The following is a 14761-nucleotide window of genomic DNA, read 5'->3' as shown; positions in this document are numbered from 1 at the left end:
ATGGGTGTATAGCAAGGAATCAAGTGAATTCAATGCTAACTTAAAATGTACGACCCGCAGACCGCTTAGGGAGCCGGGACAAGCTTACCAGTGCCGTATTGGACGTTGTAGACAGTCATTCCGCTAGGATGAGTGTCACCGAGTATGTGAGGGCAGCTAGGCTGGTTGCTCACTTGGAGGTTGAGGTTGCAAACCTCATTCCATCCGAAGTGGCACACGGAGTCCTGGAAGTTGATGAGCTCGTAGTTCTTGGCGACCCACGAGTTGGGCTGGTTAAGGCAGCTGGCGACATAGTTTATGCTGTTGGGAGCAGACAGGGGCAGCTTTCCGTTGTGGAGGAGGCTGGCGCATTGGCTGTTGTCGACGTACTGCCACTGGACATTGGTACCACCGCCCTGGTGGGGTTCAACAGTGGCAGGCTTGTTGAAGAGGAGCTGGTTCCAGGCATCGTAGGAGATGTCGAAGGCTCCGCCGGACTGGTCGATCTTGAGGACGTTGATGCTGCGGCCCTGGTAGGTGAGCTGGACGCAGATGTTGTTGCAGTCGACGGGGCTGGGCCAGTAGGCAACACGGTCGGTTTTGATGAGGCAGCCGATGACGCCGACGGAAGACGAGAATTGCTCGTGGGGGGTGATGGAAACGGTGCCATCACGAGGGAGGACAGCGGCTGAGACGGAGACGGCGGCGGCGGCAGCGAGGCCGACGAGGTTGCTGAGAGAAGGCATATTTGGAAAGAATGAGCTTGTTTGTTTCGAAAGAGTGTCGTGGTCTTTGTCTCGTCAAGAAGCAGTGGGAAGTTACTCTTGATGCTTGATGATGATGTTTCAAAAGTGATTCACGAGGAGGAACTACGCTGCTCTTATATACCTTTTTTTTTCTACTCGATGGATGAAACGACTACATCGGAGAGAACGAAGACGAAGATCACCTTACGCCCTCTGCTCTTGGCCAAGGAATAACATTATGGAGTTGCTTGCCTTAGTGCTCACTGGCCCATTGCATGCATCAGCAGCATCGATCAAAGTCGGGAATGTGACAGATTCTACTGCCTGTAACAACAGATGCTTGTTCGTGGCTGTGAGTTTCTCGGATGTGTTGGGACGGGGGGGTTGAGTGAGATGCCTCCTTGCTGGGTTGGCTGAGAAGACAAATCATGCCGGAGACATTCATTATTCACGATAGTCACCAACGTGTGTTATTTTTTTCTGCACAGGCCCCTTCAGAGTACGGAAACAAACACCTCCTTTTTTGTTTCTCTTGATGGAAAACAAGGGAAAAAACATGCCATAAGACAAACGGGCCCGGTAGATGGGAGAGCTGGATTTGCCTCAAGGATACGTTCGAACAGGATTAGAAGACGGAATCCCTGTTCTGGGCCTTGTCTTTTGCCTGTTTAGGTTAATGACCTGCCAGGCACGGCGATGCCATTGGATGATGTGGGCATGTGCGGCAACGGGGATGCCAACCCTGAGTTTAAAATTGAATTGCGTTCTTTTGCACAGCGAGTTTCCTTCCTGGGCCTAGGAAGCTTCGGTGAACGCGTTGCGTAAGGAAAATCTTTGCTTGATGGGAATTTGCATGGAGGAGGAGAGCTTTGGATGCCTATTTCGCTTGGCAGGATGGAAAGTTTTAGGTCATAAAAATAGAATTGCTCTGAGAGCTTTGGAATACATTGTGATGGATTGGGCAAGTGATGAAACGTATTCCGGATTTGGAAACTCTGTCATGCTCTTGGCTGTTGACTATTGACTACAAGCATTACTTTCCTGCATGAACTATCGGCCCATGAGGAGTATTGAACACCGCCTCGTTCCATTATTTTTCAAGCTATGTGATTTTTTTTTCTTCTGCTTACTTTGATGATGTGATCATCAACTTTAGAATACCAGAGAGCGTGTTAGCCTAGAACCACAGCTTAATTGTTTGCTTCACCCTTTGCCTTAGCTGGTGAAGACGCATCTCAAATGCTTCGGACAGTTGGTGCTATGACTTCTTGTCAACAATTGCAACCATCTGACATTTGTTAACTTTATTCTGCGCGTTGTTGGCTGTCACTGGCCACAGCTGAATGGAAACACCAGTGCGTAGCTAGGCAGCTGCCTCAATCCCAAGCATGTACTCGGTGGTCATTGCAGCAGCTGATATGGATGAAGGACTCGATGATAAAAGTATAATGCCGCAATAATAGGATTAGTATGGAATCTAGACCGAGGTCTAATTCTCTCCTAACAATCGTCGGAATGTGCACCCTGTTTGTCCTCGAACCCTGCAAATGGCGCATGCAACCAGGCAGTTAGTCTGTATTTGCTAGGACAATGAGAGGAAATTAGATGGACATGCATGGCTTCAGGTAAAATAACCTTATATCTTCACAAGCTAGCTATGGTATTCTTCTCTAGTCATATATGCATATTCTAACTACCATTGAAGTGGTCAAGCTATGAGTGATCTTCAACTTAGCCTGAGATTTACAGCCGCCAAGGCGACGATCCGGGCCGTTCCTGTGATAAGCTTATAGAGCCTGTAGAACCAAGGATACTAGATGGACCGTAGTGGATATCGAACGAACCATGCGTTGTTTCCACCTGGCGGTAAACATGTTTGGGTTGGGTCCATTTGCTAGAGATGAAATGTCCCTGCGCGGAGCACGGGTGCAGGCTAGGGGTCTAAGGGATCTCATTACGGCCCCCGAAATTGTGCTCAAGTTGCTAATCCTTTTGTTAAACAGAGTGCATATAGAACATTGATGGTCTCAGCTACATTCCAGTGAGGTATTTGCTGTCCAGTTCAACGTCCGGGTTGCCTTGTATGGCTATCCCTCGTATAGATATGTAGTTACATTTCGACTTGCAACCGGCGGCTAAACTTGCGAATGGCATGTCCCATGCTATCCATTGTGATAGAAGACTCATTGCTGGTACGAGCCAACATCCATTCGACAGTGATCCGTGCCCAGGGTTCCTGTAGGGACCAGACATCAGGGTAGGTAGCTATGGCCATCTGCGGAGAAGAGTACGGAGCACAGATGGAGAACCGTCTGTGCTTCTTGACGATAAATATCCGGATGAAACTGAGATGGCTTGGTTAAGAGGTTATTGGAGTTGTTGTACCATGCTACCGAGGAAATTGAATGTTTCCTCACAAGTACGTGTTATAAAAGAACAGATTTTGCATCGCATTCATTGCCATAATTCACCATGTTATATCTTGGTCTGCATAAGTGAAAAATGTGATTGAATGTCACCGACATCATATGAACTGTTATATACGAGTTTTCGTTCTACTAAAATATCTCCTCCTTGAAGGAATGACTTGGCACTCGTTGCTTGCCTCGGCCACACCCATCACGAGTCCTGCTCAACTATAGACTGTAACCTGTGTTGCAACTCCTCTAGATGTGATTTGCCATGCTCATCTCTGTAATTCTCCAGAATTTCTCTCCGCATGACACGCCGTGGAGCCCTTCTCCCTGTAAACAACTCAAATTGTGCGCAACCTTGCTCTGGAAGCAGGTCTAGACCGTCCATGGCTACCCAACCTCGAGAAGCACCATCTCTGGCTTGCTTCAGGAGGGGCGTATTCAACGTCTTGTACCCGAGTTCGATGATGACGCCGCCTGTTTGATGGCCTAGCCATGCATCTGGCATCCTGAACTCGGGTGACGGTGTGTTGCCTATTGGATGAGTCGGAATGCAGGATATAATAACGGATGGGTATCGGTACTCTGAAGGCCAAGGTTGGTCGAGAGACGTAAAAATATGGAACTTTATTTCTTGGTCGTTGGGGAGCGAAGTCTGCTCCGTTTCTCGGAGTAGTTGTTGGAAGTGGGATACCAGTTTCTCTGCATTCTCCGTCGTCCGATTGTAAATTGCAATGTTCTTGATGCCAACTTGGAGCATGGCGTAAACTGCAGCACGCGCCATTCCTCCTGCACCTATGATAAATCCCCAGGTGGCCAATCTTACGGCATTGGCTGGAGATAATCCGCGCCGGATGCAAGCTCGAATTCCGATCCAGTCGGTATTCTCGCCATATAGAGCGAGAACCGGACCGGCTCTGTTGACACCGGCCAGAAGGGCAGAGCCTGTTGGGATGGTACCATCTGACTTGAGCTGGCGGATGGGAATTAGAGTGTTGGCAGCCCCGATGGCTCTAGCATGGGGACTGAGATATTTGGTCAAAGTCGTCACTTCAACTTTGAAGGGTAACCCGATAGATGCTCCGCCAAAATTGGGATCGTATATCAGATGCTCCACGGCTTTGAGAGACTCGGCGGAATAAGGCTCATAGTGGTGTGGTATCCCGCAGGATGACAATGCTGCATTATGCATGGCTGGGGACATGCTGTATCCCACATTGGCTCCAAACACGTAGAGCTTCATTGCATCGTACACAAAAGACGCATATAAAGCATTTGTAGCTTCCTTCGCCGTGATGTAAGGATATGGAGCGCATCTTTCGTCGACTTGTATAACAGGACTGGGGGCCACCAGGGTGAGAATTTGGTTGAAGCAGGCCGAATGTCGACCGAGGTGCCCGCTATTGTATGCAATAAGTGGTAGTTTATGAGTTTTTAGAGATGAAATCTTGGATTTGAATCGTGAAATGACAAAGTTGTCATCCATTGTTGTGGCTTGTCGAACGAGCCGCACCATATCACAGCCGAGCTGGCACGCTTTCTGGTACCAGGATGTCCAAGTTGAAGATTCCCAAGACTGAATGTCTGTTGACACGAAATAGTTTCCAACAATCTTTGATCGGCTCTTTGCAGAAATAATGCTAGAGAGATCAGATTGATCAAGGCGCAGGTCGACTGTGAGCATCTCCGGTGCCAGAGACAGGGTATGTGAGAGTAGATCTAGGTATGATCGCACTACCCTGCTGTTTGGAACCTCGGGTAGTTTAATGTGTAGCAAAATAGGAAGCATGGTGCTCCTTCGTACAATGCCGATAGCTTCGGTAATTTTGTTCGCCAACCCATCGACGCCATCAAGGAGATCTCCGGCTGTTGTCAAATTGTTGACAAAGATTTGAACAGCATCCACGCCAACTATTGAAATTTCCCAATCTTGACTCCCACTCAAGATATCTTGAATGTGGACCGAGAGACAGTATGTAAATTGTCTGTCCTCGGGTGCAATGCTAGCAAGCGGAAATGCAGACTCAAAGAACGGGATCGTGCCCGCCGGATATATGAGTGACAGAAATTTGAGAAAGTGTCTTTCAGCTTGCTTTAAAGCAAGATATGGCGGCGTATTTGTCGCAAAACCACGATCATTCATCCCATTTCCATCGAGGTTTGTCTCGCGGATCTCGGATACGTTGAAGAACTCTAGATTGGTGCAACTGCGATAAAATATGTTGCTCATCTTCATTAAGTTGTGAGCTTTTGTCCTGTCGTTGAGTTTTAGGTGACTTTGAATAGCATCGATATCCCGAATGACATGGATGACCGGATTGGTGGCTGAAAACTGCCGAAGGAGGCTTTGGATTTTCCTCTCCATCCATGGACAGACGATGATGCATCCTGTCGGGTTCTGCTCAATGATATCTTGCAATACTTCGGCTTGTTTCCGATGACACTCGGCGTTTCCATTGATCTGCTTGAAGCTCGAACTTGACGAGCCGGTTACTGATTGAAATGCGACCTCAACATTGATGACTCTCTTTTTCAAGGCCGACGCAGCCATAATAGCCAATGTCGATTTTCCAGATCCGCGCAATCCTACCAATGCTAGAGAAGCATCAGAACTGAAGTTTGGAATCTTGCCTCTGGAAGGAGTGAACGGCGGCGTAGGAGTCCTTGATGTGACTTCTGACGCATCAGACGATGAATTGATAAAGGCATACGGCCTCAGCCGGCCTTCGACACTGACTGGTCCTTCACTGAGGTTCATCATGGCAGCCAACGATCTCTTGACGCCTGCCATAATGTTTCATTCTGCTTCAATTCAAGTATCTCCGTGGGCTTCTTGGGATGTGTATGATTGCTAAGATTTCCGCTGATGAGGGTTCAACACAAGGCGCCGCAGATGGTTCTCAACTTTGTTCACAGTAAGAGGGGATAAGCATTTATCCGGATTGAATTTGCCACCCACTATAATCTCTAGCTCGCTTTACCCCAGGTTTTCCCCAGTCATGCTCCTATCCAATGGCAGCGTAATGAATCACAAGAATTACGCAAGTTTATCAAAAGCGCGGCCGTGAGAGAACTGTGAAGATATTTCAGCTTTTCTCGGCATTCCTTCATACAGACTTGTGCAAACTTGATGCTGGCGTCGAGTATTATGATGCTGGCACGGCAATTGGAGATTGACGGAACCACGATTCAGATTTCAGCTCTCACAGCAACCGTCAGCAAGACATGAATGGTCAGAATGCCGCCTCGAAAGAGATCAACAGACGAATTGGATTCTGCTAGGAAATCAGATACGACAACTGCGACCAGCAAAAGACGACGGGTCTCCCTGGCCTGTGATGGTTGCAGAACAGCTCGAGAGAAATGCGACGGTGGCCGCCCACATTGCGGCCGTTGTGTGTCTCAAAATCGCCCCTGCTCATATACACCAGCATCCAAGAAGAGAGGAATCCAAAGCGGATATCTGAGAGCCATTGAGCTATCACTAGCATGGCTACTGGAGAGTATCCCTGACTGCGAGGAAACTCTGTATCAACTACTGGTCAAGGATGATGGGAAGGATGGCGCGAGCATTCTTATGAGCAAAGGCAAAGCTGCAAACAAGTTGCATAAGCAATGGAGTAAGTGCCGAGTTCATAAAGAGATTGAATCGTTACTTTGTCAAAGCGGTACACAAAGAGTGGAAGTTTCCAACACGGAGGACTCGGACACGGAGGGCGACGTTGGAGACGAATCGACCAGCATAACGAGCCTGCCTTTGGCAACATCACATCTGGAAGACGCAGCAAAATTTGGCCAAGCTTACTCGTTGAAAGAGCCCGAGTCAGTGAGAGATCGGGCATTAAAGCTCCCTTCAAATCATCAACACCTCCTCGAAATTTACTTTGCATATACTCACTGCTGGCTTCCTATACTGGATAGAGAGCAAGTATTTGCAACGGTGACGACATGCAATTCCCAAGGCCAGAGTATATCTGGATATGCAGGGGAGAACAACATTGCCCCTTCCAGTCTTGCTGTTCTCTGGTCTGCCATGGCCGTCGCAGCCTTCCAAGATGCGCATTCTTCAGCTCCCCCCATAAGCGAGGGGATTATATCGCCAGCCGAGATTTTCGCAGTGGCTCGCAGCTTGATTCCTCAAGAGGAGGAACATTTCATTATTCCCGACATCCAAGCAATTCTCCTCCACTCAATTATTCTTATCGGCCGTGAGAGCATGCTAGCTGCCTCCTTGATCGCAGGAAAAGCCATGCGTCTTATTTCTTATATGCGATCCAGCAGAGTATATCAAACACACAGTGATGTGCAAAGACTAACTCTAGCAAAGTTGGGCGCCGCTTGTAATCTTGTCGAGACTCTGACGTCGATGTGTATTGGTCAGCCATCCCATTTGTTGGACACGGAGGATCTTCATATGACAGAAACATCCCAGCATGGATCGAGCTTTAGCGATTCTTTTTGTCCGACTTACGGCTTCGGAAAGCTCTCACTAAATGCTGAATCTGCCCGTCCCCAAATCACACATTCTCTTACCACACTGGATCAGCTGAATCGATTCGCTCGGATATTAAGTACGCACGCGGCCGGAAAGATTCACCAAAACGGTTCTGTCAAGGCTGTTGCTGTCGGAGATCTCGTATCGTCATTGAATTCACAGTTCAGCTTTTGTAACTCGGTCATTGCCGGAGAGGCAACACCAATGTTACCATCGGCTTTCCTTGCTCAGGCCATGTTCTTGGCCACGACAGTTGAGCTTGTTCCGGGCCAGCGATCGTCGCTTATATCCAACTTCCTGGAAGTGGTCGAGTCCAGTATAACGAATTTTGGGGCTTGCGGCACCCCGCCCATCACAGTTGCTCTCTTTTTACTTGTTCAACAAAAAGGGATAATGGATGAGATGCGGACATCTGAAGCAAATAGGTGGAATTCGGCATTACACACGATCAAGGCAGTGTGGGTGCAAGATGAAATAACTAAAAGTACTGTATGCATTTCGCCCAAAACCTCAACGACAAACAACTCCTGGGGGGGAATCGTTGGATTGGAACCATTGGGCCGGAACAAGTCAACGGCTCAAGGTAGAGATGACTACCAATCCCCGACGGGATCATTTAACCAAGGATATGGATTATTCCCAGCGGATGTACATGTCCACATCCCCGCCAGCTCCCAGGTGTTTACGGCGAGCCAGCATAAATATTCTCCCGCGCAACTCCCTCCGGATCTTGGCATGATGTTTGTACCATCTTCGGTCGGCCCAATACAGCCGGTTGGTCGCGTTCTACACGCGGGGGAATCACATACCGATCCAGTCGACTATGATGCCATTTTAGAGGAGCTGGGTAATATCGATTATGCTGACAGCATCAGCGTGGACCCCCAGTTCATGATGAATCTCGGATTCGCTCCAGGTTCCACGTTGGAAGAGATGTTTCATGCGGACTCTGGCGTCTAAGGATATTTACTTGATAGAATCTATGTATGCGTACACACTTTTAATCATCACGACACCCATGTTCTTGATTCAGAACATCGTATACCTCCTTAATTTCCACCATTTTCGATGATACGTAAGAGGCTGGTGAAGGTCACATGGATAGTCTAGTTGTTGATGCTGGTTAAAATGCTTCCCACCCTCAGCCATCTGGATATTTCTTTATCCCCGTGTGGGTGGCGGGCTCCACATCCCGAACGCCAATCCACCAAGATCTTTGTTCCGCTTCCAGCCCTTCGACCCCAGATTCTTTCACAACCCCCGACCAATTGTGCATGAATTAGCTCTTCAGTGCTGACTTCTTCCCCGTGGGGGAAGCTGAACCAGCCTAATGGCTCGTCACATCCTCTTATAAGTCAATCCACGATCCCCGGGGCCTTCCTTCGATTCCAAGAGGTTCCAAGTCAACTAGCACTCTTGAAGTGTCTGGACATCTTTCATCATGACTATTCTTTCTTTGAAGGAGGACCGGCCTACGCCAAAGGCCGTCTACAACTGGAGAGTGTATGCTTGTGCTGCTACTGCATCCTTTGCAGCATGCATGATTGGCTACGACTCTGCCTTCATTGGCACTACTCTTGCCCTCCCTTCGTTTGAGGATGAGTTTAACTTTGCGCAATACTCCAAGTCACACCTCACACTTATTCAACAAAACATTGTATCTGTCTATCAAGCCGGAGCTTTCTTCGGAAGTTTGGCGGCCTACGTCTCCAGTTACTTTCTGGGACGTAGGAAATCCCTCCTCACCTTCGCCGCCTTCTTTATGATTGGAGCCGGCATGATGCTTGGTGCCAATGGTAGCCGTGGCCTTGGCCTCATTATTGGTGGCCGCGTGCTGGCTGGTTTTGGAGTGGGAGGATGCTCCAACATGACACCTATTTACATCTCTGAGCTTGCTCCGCCAGCCGTACGTGGACGTCTCGTGGGCCTCTATGAGTTAGGGTGGCAAATTGGTGGCCTGGTCGGATTCTGGATCACATACGGCGTAAACACAACCCTGGCGCCCAGCCACACACAATGGCTCATCCCGTTTGCCGTCCAACTTATCCCTGGAGGAATGCTCCTAATTGGCGCCATATTCATCCCCGAATCTCCTCGCTGGCTCTTTTTGAAGGGTAAACGGGAAGAAGCCTTGAAAGTCCTTTGCTGGATGAGACAGCTTGACCGTGACGATAAGTATATCGTGGAGGAAGTGGCATTCATTGACGAAGATTTGGATCGCTATCGCCGAGAAGTTGGTGCTGGTTTCTGGAAGCCATTCTTGGCTCTCAAGGAGCGCAGGATCCAATGGAGGTTTTGCCTTGGTGCTCTGCTATTTATCTTCCAGAATGGTGAGGTTTCCCGCTTTCTATATACAATATCTTTTTACTAATGATACATAGGCTCCGGCATCAACGCGATCAATTACTACAGCCCGACTGTGTTCCGTAGCATCGGCGTCCAGGGAACCAATACAAGCTTTCTCACGACAGGCATCTTTGGTGTCGTTAAGACAGCCTTGACCCTGGTCTGGCTTCTCGTGCTCATCGACCACATGGGGCGCCGGAATCTTTTGATGATTGGTGCCATCGGTGGCTCCCTGTGCATGTGGTTCATTGGAGCTTACATCAAGATTTCGGATCCTGCTTCCAACCAAAACAACACTACGTTATCTTCCGGAGGCATCGCAGCCATCTTCTTCTTCTATCTCTGGACAGCATTCTACACGCCATCATGGAATGGAACGCCATGGGTCATCAATTCAGAAATGTTTGACCAAAACACACGATCTCTTGGCCAGGCTAACGCAGCCGCAAATAACTGGCTATGGAATTTCATCATTGCGAGATTCACGCAGCAAATGTTTGAATCGTGGGGTTATGGCGTCTATTTCTTTTTCGCGTCTCTCATGATAATTTCCGTTGTTTTTGTATTTTTCTGCATTCCCGAGACAAAAGCACTGCCTCTTGAGGCCATGGATCGGCTGTTCAAGATTAAGCCGACGTGGAAGGCAAACAAAATCTTGATGGAGGAACTTCGAGCTGAGAACCAGGATTTTGAACAGAATACGCGAGGGATAGGTTGGGATAATGAGAAGGAGACATCGGCTGAGCAGGTAGAAGATGGAACTGCCAAGGTGTAAAGCCTGATCAGTTTGTAGTAAATGCTGCACTTTATGATATGAGCAAATGCATTGAATTATACTCTTCTTTTGTCAATCAGTAACGTTTCGGATACTTTAAAAGCCATTATCACAAGCTTCAACGAATTGAGCAGAAGAAATTGCGCCAGACCTGCGACTTGGCGAGGAACCTTTACCGGTGTTCACTTTATAGACCCCCTCCAGAACGCTATGAAGGCTTTCCACTGGTACTGGAAGGAATATTACACCTCTAGTATTAAGTAATTATTGGTCTGATGTTTAATGAGTGTGTATAAAGTTTTTATTCATTTTTACAATTTTGACTGTGATCTCTGAGCTACATTCGCCGCAATCGCAGCCTTTACTTTCTCGGCCGGCAATCCATCAATCGTGTTTCCAGTCCAATATGTGTCTTGCTCCAAGCCCTGCCATATAAGCGCCTCTGTTCCCAGAATAACATTCCAACCTTTCTTCTCGGCTAGCATGCCTAGCGCAGTAAATGGTGTTGGATTATAGCACATTTCAAGCATTGCACCCTTGTGCTTCTTATCTAGCAAAATCTCTGTGATTTGTCTTGCAAGTTTCTCGTCGCTTGTTTGCGGTATGAAATCCGGCACGCATGCAACAATGGCTCCAGGGCCTTCAACACTTCTCGCCTGCTCTGCGGTGGCAATGTGTAAGAGACCTTCACCGTAGCCTCGGGATGTGCAGTCTCGGATGACAGCCTCGACTTCAGAAGCATCGCGGTTTACCAGGTATATTTCTTTGACGTTCATCCACTTTCGTAGGGCATAGATAGCGCTTCGTGCGGCACCTCCTCCACCAATGACAAGAGCTGGCCGGTCGTGGTACGTGAAGGCTGGATCCTTGACATTGTAGAAAAAAGAGTCGCGGATACCAATGACATCGGTGTTTGTACCACACAAGATCCGCTGACCATCCCTCTCTTTGAAGAAGACTGTGTTGCAGGCTCCCACGTCGCGACACTCGTCGGTCATTTCATCAAGGTGAGGAATGATGGCCACTTTGTTTGGCATTGTAACTGATGCACCTGGATGGGAAACATATAATTAGATTACAAAGCGGCTGTTTGAGGGATGATCGAAATCACGTACCGTAGCATGATGGATGCTGCACCAGATCTAAAAAGAGCCGTAGGTCTGCTGAATCGAGACGAACCTGACTCCATCGGAGATTCAGATGATCGTAGATGACTTGATGAAGGAAGGGAGACAGCGAATGTGTGAGTTTTTGGCCAAATAGATAGCCATGCTTGTCGAGACCTGCACGTTCAATGTCATTGACGATGGATTCTGTCGACAGGGCCATTTCGGACTGCTGGGAATTTATTGTAGAGTCGCAGGTGATGTTTGCTCTGTCAAATGCTATAATTGAAGAGACTTTAGATCTTGGTCATAACATCGCTGGCTCGGGCGGTTTTGAAGAGTGAAGATATTAAGAATGAATTCCAGATTAAAAGACAGCGGATTGAAAACAAGTCTGATGGATTACTGGCAAGGGCGCTCGCTTCGACGAATATCCGGCTTTCTCCCCCTTGCTAGGACTCGGATCACTGGACCATTGTACAATACGAAGCGTGGGGTGAGAACATAGCCGCGATCATCTGTGGATCGAGGGCGAAGTTCCCCGCGATCCGGCTAAAGACTTATCCAGACAAGGAGCGACGATCGCCTCGATTGACTGGTTATTTCTTTAAACGGTGCTTTTACGAAGCTTATATTCATCTCCTACAATCGCGGAATAATGGCGGAATAGTTTCCTTTTGGATACCATCAAGACCGCTTCATAACAGATGATGTAGGACATCTCGGCTACTCGCGGTTCCTGTCCATCCTTCGTGTCTAAAGGGGTAATCTTTATCCGTCATGCTTTCAGAGGAATGATTTCTCACTTTTCTCATCATTAAATACGTGGATTATGACCTGATTTGGGTGGAAGTGATAACATAAGATCTGACGGTGATGATGCCCGTTCTTTACTATAAGATAGTTTCCTTTCCCATAAGTAGGGTAGGATGGAAAACACCTAGTAAAATTAAACCTCATTGTCTATTTTACCTTCCAAACAATACTGTTGTCTCTATTACACAATCTGCTCTTTTTGTTCGTAATTAATTCATCAACATGTCGTATAAACCCAGTATTTGCACCGTATCCCTTGGACGGTGCTCCGCGGGACACTCTCTTGAGCATAAACTTGACATGGCAAGAAAGTACGGCTTCCGAGCTGTCGAGCTGTTCTTCGAAGATCTCCTCGATTTGACAAAGACCATGCCTGGAGGCGACCAACCGAACAATCAACTTGCAGCTGCAGCCATAATTCGTCAGCTATGTGACGACCGGGAACTATCGATCCTTTGTTTACAGCCCTTTATGCATTACGAGGGACTAGTAGACCGACAATTACACCAGCAAAAACTAAATGATGCGAAATTATGGGTGCATATGGCGCACATCTTAGGGACTGAGATGATACTACTTCCAAGTAGCTTTCTCTCCCCTTCAGAAGTATCGTCGGATATGGATGCGATTGTCCAAGACATGGTTGAGATTGCAGAGATTGGTCTTGAAGCCTCCCCAGTCATTAAATTCGCTTACGAGGCTCTATGTTGGGGCACACGAGTCGACACATGGGAGACGAGCTGGGATGTTGTGCAAAGAGTCAACCGCCCGAATTTCGGCATTTGCCTTGACACTTTTAACATTGCCGGTCGAATCTATGCGGACCCGTCGGCATCTTCTGGCCGAACTGATAATTGCGACGAAGCGGTCGAAGCCTCTCTGCATGAGATGATTGCTTCTATTGATCCGAAAAAGCTATTTCTGGTGCAAATGGCAGATGCAGAAAAGCTGTCTCAGCCTCTTGACAGCAGTCATCCATTTTACAACGAGGAGCAACCGCCTCGAATGAGCTGGTCTCGGAATGCCAGATTATTTTACGGCGAAAGCCAACACGGCGGATATCTACCAGTTAAACGAATTTTGGACGTCATCATCAGGGACCTCGGATATCAAGGCTGGCTGAGCTTTGAAGTATTTAATAGAGCATTGTTGGACAAGGATGGGCGAGTCCCGGAGACAATGGCCAGGAGGGCGGCACAGTCATGGAGGCGGATGGAGCGCGACTTGTCACTTGGACGGTCTACCATGAATTATAAAACTCAAGCCCTGTTGTAAACTTATCATTTGATGTTTCTATAGCGAAGAATTCGATGTTTATTTATACTCTACAGCTTAGATGCTCCAGCGTTAACCTTCATATGCTTCGCGGCAAACTCAATCGCAGCTGTATATCCAAACACGCCCAATCCGCAAATGACAGCCTGCGCTTTATCGCTCAAATAACTATGCTTTCTCCATGACTCCCGCGCGTGAACATTCGAAACATGAATCTCAACAAACGGAATTCCCACGCCGAGGAGAGCGTCGCGAATCGCCACGCTGGTGTGTGTAAAGGCGCCGGGGTTGATGATGATTCCATCCACTTCCCCTCTTGCTGCTTGGATCTTATCTACAATGGCTCCTTCATGATTGGATTGAAAGGCATCAACTTGTATAGATAGCTCCGCTGCTTGTATTTTTGCTTGTTTGACGACATCGTTTAGAGTTGCTGAACCGTAGATTTGAGGCTCCCTGGTGCCAAGGAGATTTAGGTTGGGGCCATTGATAAGAAGGATTTTCTGCGCCATGATGAGAGTAGTTTTATTGTAGTCGCTTCAAGATGTAGATAAGATCAATTGATGTTATCAGTGATCATTTATAGCTAAAAGCACAAGATGTATGTGCTTATCTAGACACATGGTATATAATCGGGAGGCGACTCGTTTCTATAGGCACATGCGCGGGGATAAAGATTCATCCGTTGGAATCCTGAGTTTCCGGCACACACTCGCATCTCCATACGGAGCATAGTACAGGTACTTAGCAATAACTGCCTACACCCGAGTCATTTAGCTGGACTCCTTTTTTATCCTCCTATTTACCAT

The 14761-nt window shown here is 47.8% G+C and overlaps 7 protein-coding genes across 7 annotated transcripts; 3 read left to right on the top strand and 4 right to left on the bottom strand.

Annotated features, from left to right (window-relative positions):
- Positions 1 to 65: 65 nt before the first annotated feature.
- T069G_06621 (cerato-platanin domain-containing protein) lies at positions 66 to 725 on the bottom strand (the record flags this gene model as incomplete). Its single annotated transcript, XM_056173831.1, has 1 exon — positions 66 to 725. One exon carries the CDS (start codon positions 723 to 725, stop codon positions 66 to 68), a length of 660 nt encoding a protein of 219 aa, XP_056027410.1.
- A 2619-nt stretch (positions 726 to 3344) lies between these two features.
- On the bottom strand, positions 3345 to 5930 carry T069G_06620 (type I 3-dehydroquinase domain-containing protein; the record flags this gene model as incomplete). Its single annotated transcript, XM_056173830.1, has 3 exons — positions 3345 to 3764; positions 3834 to 4056; positions 4108 to 5930. 3 exons carry the CDS (start codon positions 5928 to 5930, stop codon positions 3345 to 3347), a joined length of 2466 nt encoding a protein of 821 aa, XP_056027409.1.
- Positions 5931 to 7172: 1242 nt separating this feature from the next.
- T069G_06619 (uncharacterized protein) lies at positions 7173 to 8594 on the top strand (the record flags this gene model as incomplete). Its single annotated transcript, XM_056173829.1, has 1 exon — positions 7173 to 8594. The coding sequence occupies one exon, from the start codon at positions 7173 to 7175 to the stop codon at positions 8592 to 8594; it is 1422 nt and encodes a 473-aa protein (XP_056027408.1).
- Positions 8595 to 9075: 481 nt separating this feature from the next.
- On the top strand, positions 9076 to 10755 carry T069G_06618 (sugar transporter domain-containing protein; the record flags this gene model as incomplete). Its single annotated transcript, XM_056173828.1, has 2 exons — positions 9076 to 9964; positions 10016 to 10755. The coding sequence occupies 2 exons, from the start codon at positions 9076 to 9078 to the stop codon at positions 10753 to 10755; spliced, it is 1629 nt and encodes a 542-aa protein (XP_056027407.1).
- A 311-nt stretch (positions 10756 to 11066) lies between these two features.
- T069G_06617 (shikimate dehydrogenase substrate binding domain-containing protein) lies at positions 11067 to 12084 on the bottom strand (the record flags this gene model as incomplete). The annotated part of the gene is made up of 2 exons (XM_056173827.1): positions 11067 to 11806; positions 11871 to 12084. The coding sequence occupies 2 exons, from the start codon at positions 12082 to 12084 to the stop codon at positions 11067 to 11069; spliced, it is 954 nt and encodes a 317-aa protein (XP_056027406.1).
- An 815-nt stretch (positions 12085 to 12899) lies between these two features.
- Positions 12900 to 13952, top strand: T069G_06616 (xylose isomerase-like TIM barrel domain-containing protein; the record flags this gene model as incomplete). The annotated part of the gene is made up of 1 exon (XM_056173826.1): positions 12900 to 13952. The coding sequence occupies one exon, from the start codon at positions 12900 to 12902 to the stop codon at positions 13950 to 13952; it is 1053 nt and encodes a 350-aa protein (XP_056027405.1).
- Positions 13953 to 14002: 50 nt separating this feature from the next.
- T069G_06615 (dehydroquinase class II domain-containing protein) lies at positions 14003 to 14464 on the bottom strand (the record flags this gene model as incomplete). The annotated part of the gene is made up of 1 exon (XM_056173825.1): positions 14003 to 14464. The coding sequence occupies one exon, from the start codon at positions 14462 to 14464 to the stop codon at positions 14003 to 14005; it is 462 nt and encodes a 153-aa protein (XP_056027404.1).
- Positions 14465 to 14761: the final 297 nt, after the last annotated feature.

This window comes from Trichoderma breve, chromosome 4 (assembly GCF_028502605.1).
Source record: "Trichoderma breve strain T069 chromosome 4, whole genome shotgun sequence".
NCBI classification, from domain to species: Eukaryota; Fungi; Ascomycota; class Sordariomycetes; order Hypocreales; family Hypocreaceae; genus Trichoderma; species Trichoderma breve.
The sequence above is the reverse complement of the archived record's forward strand: the minus strand, read 5'-3'. Positions and strand labels throughout refer to the sequence as shown.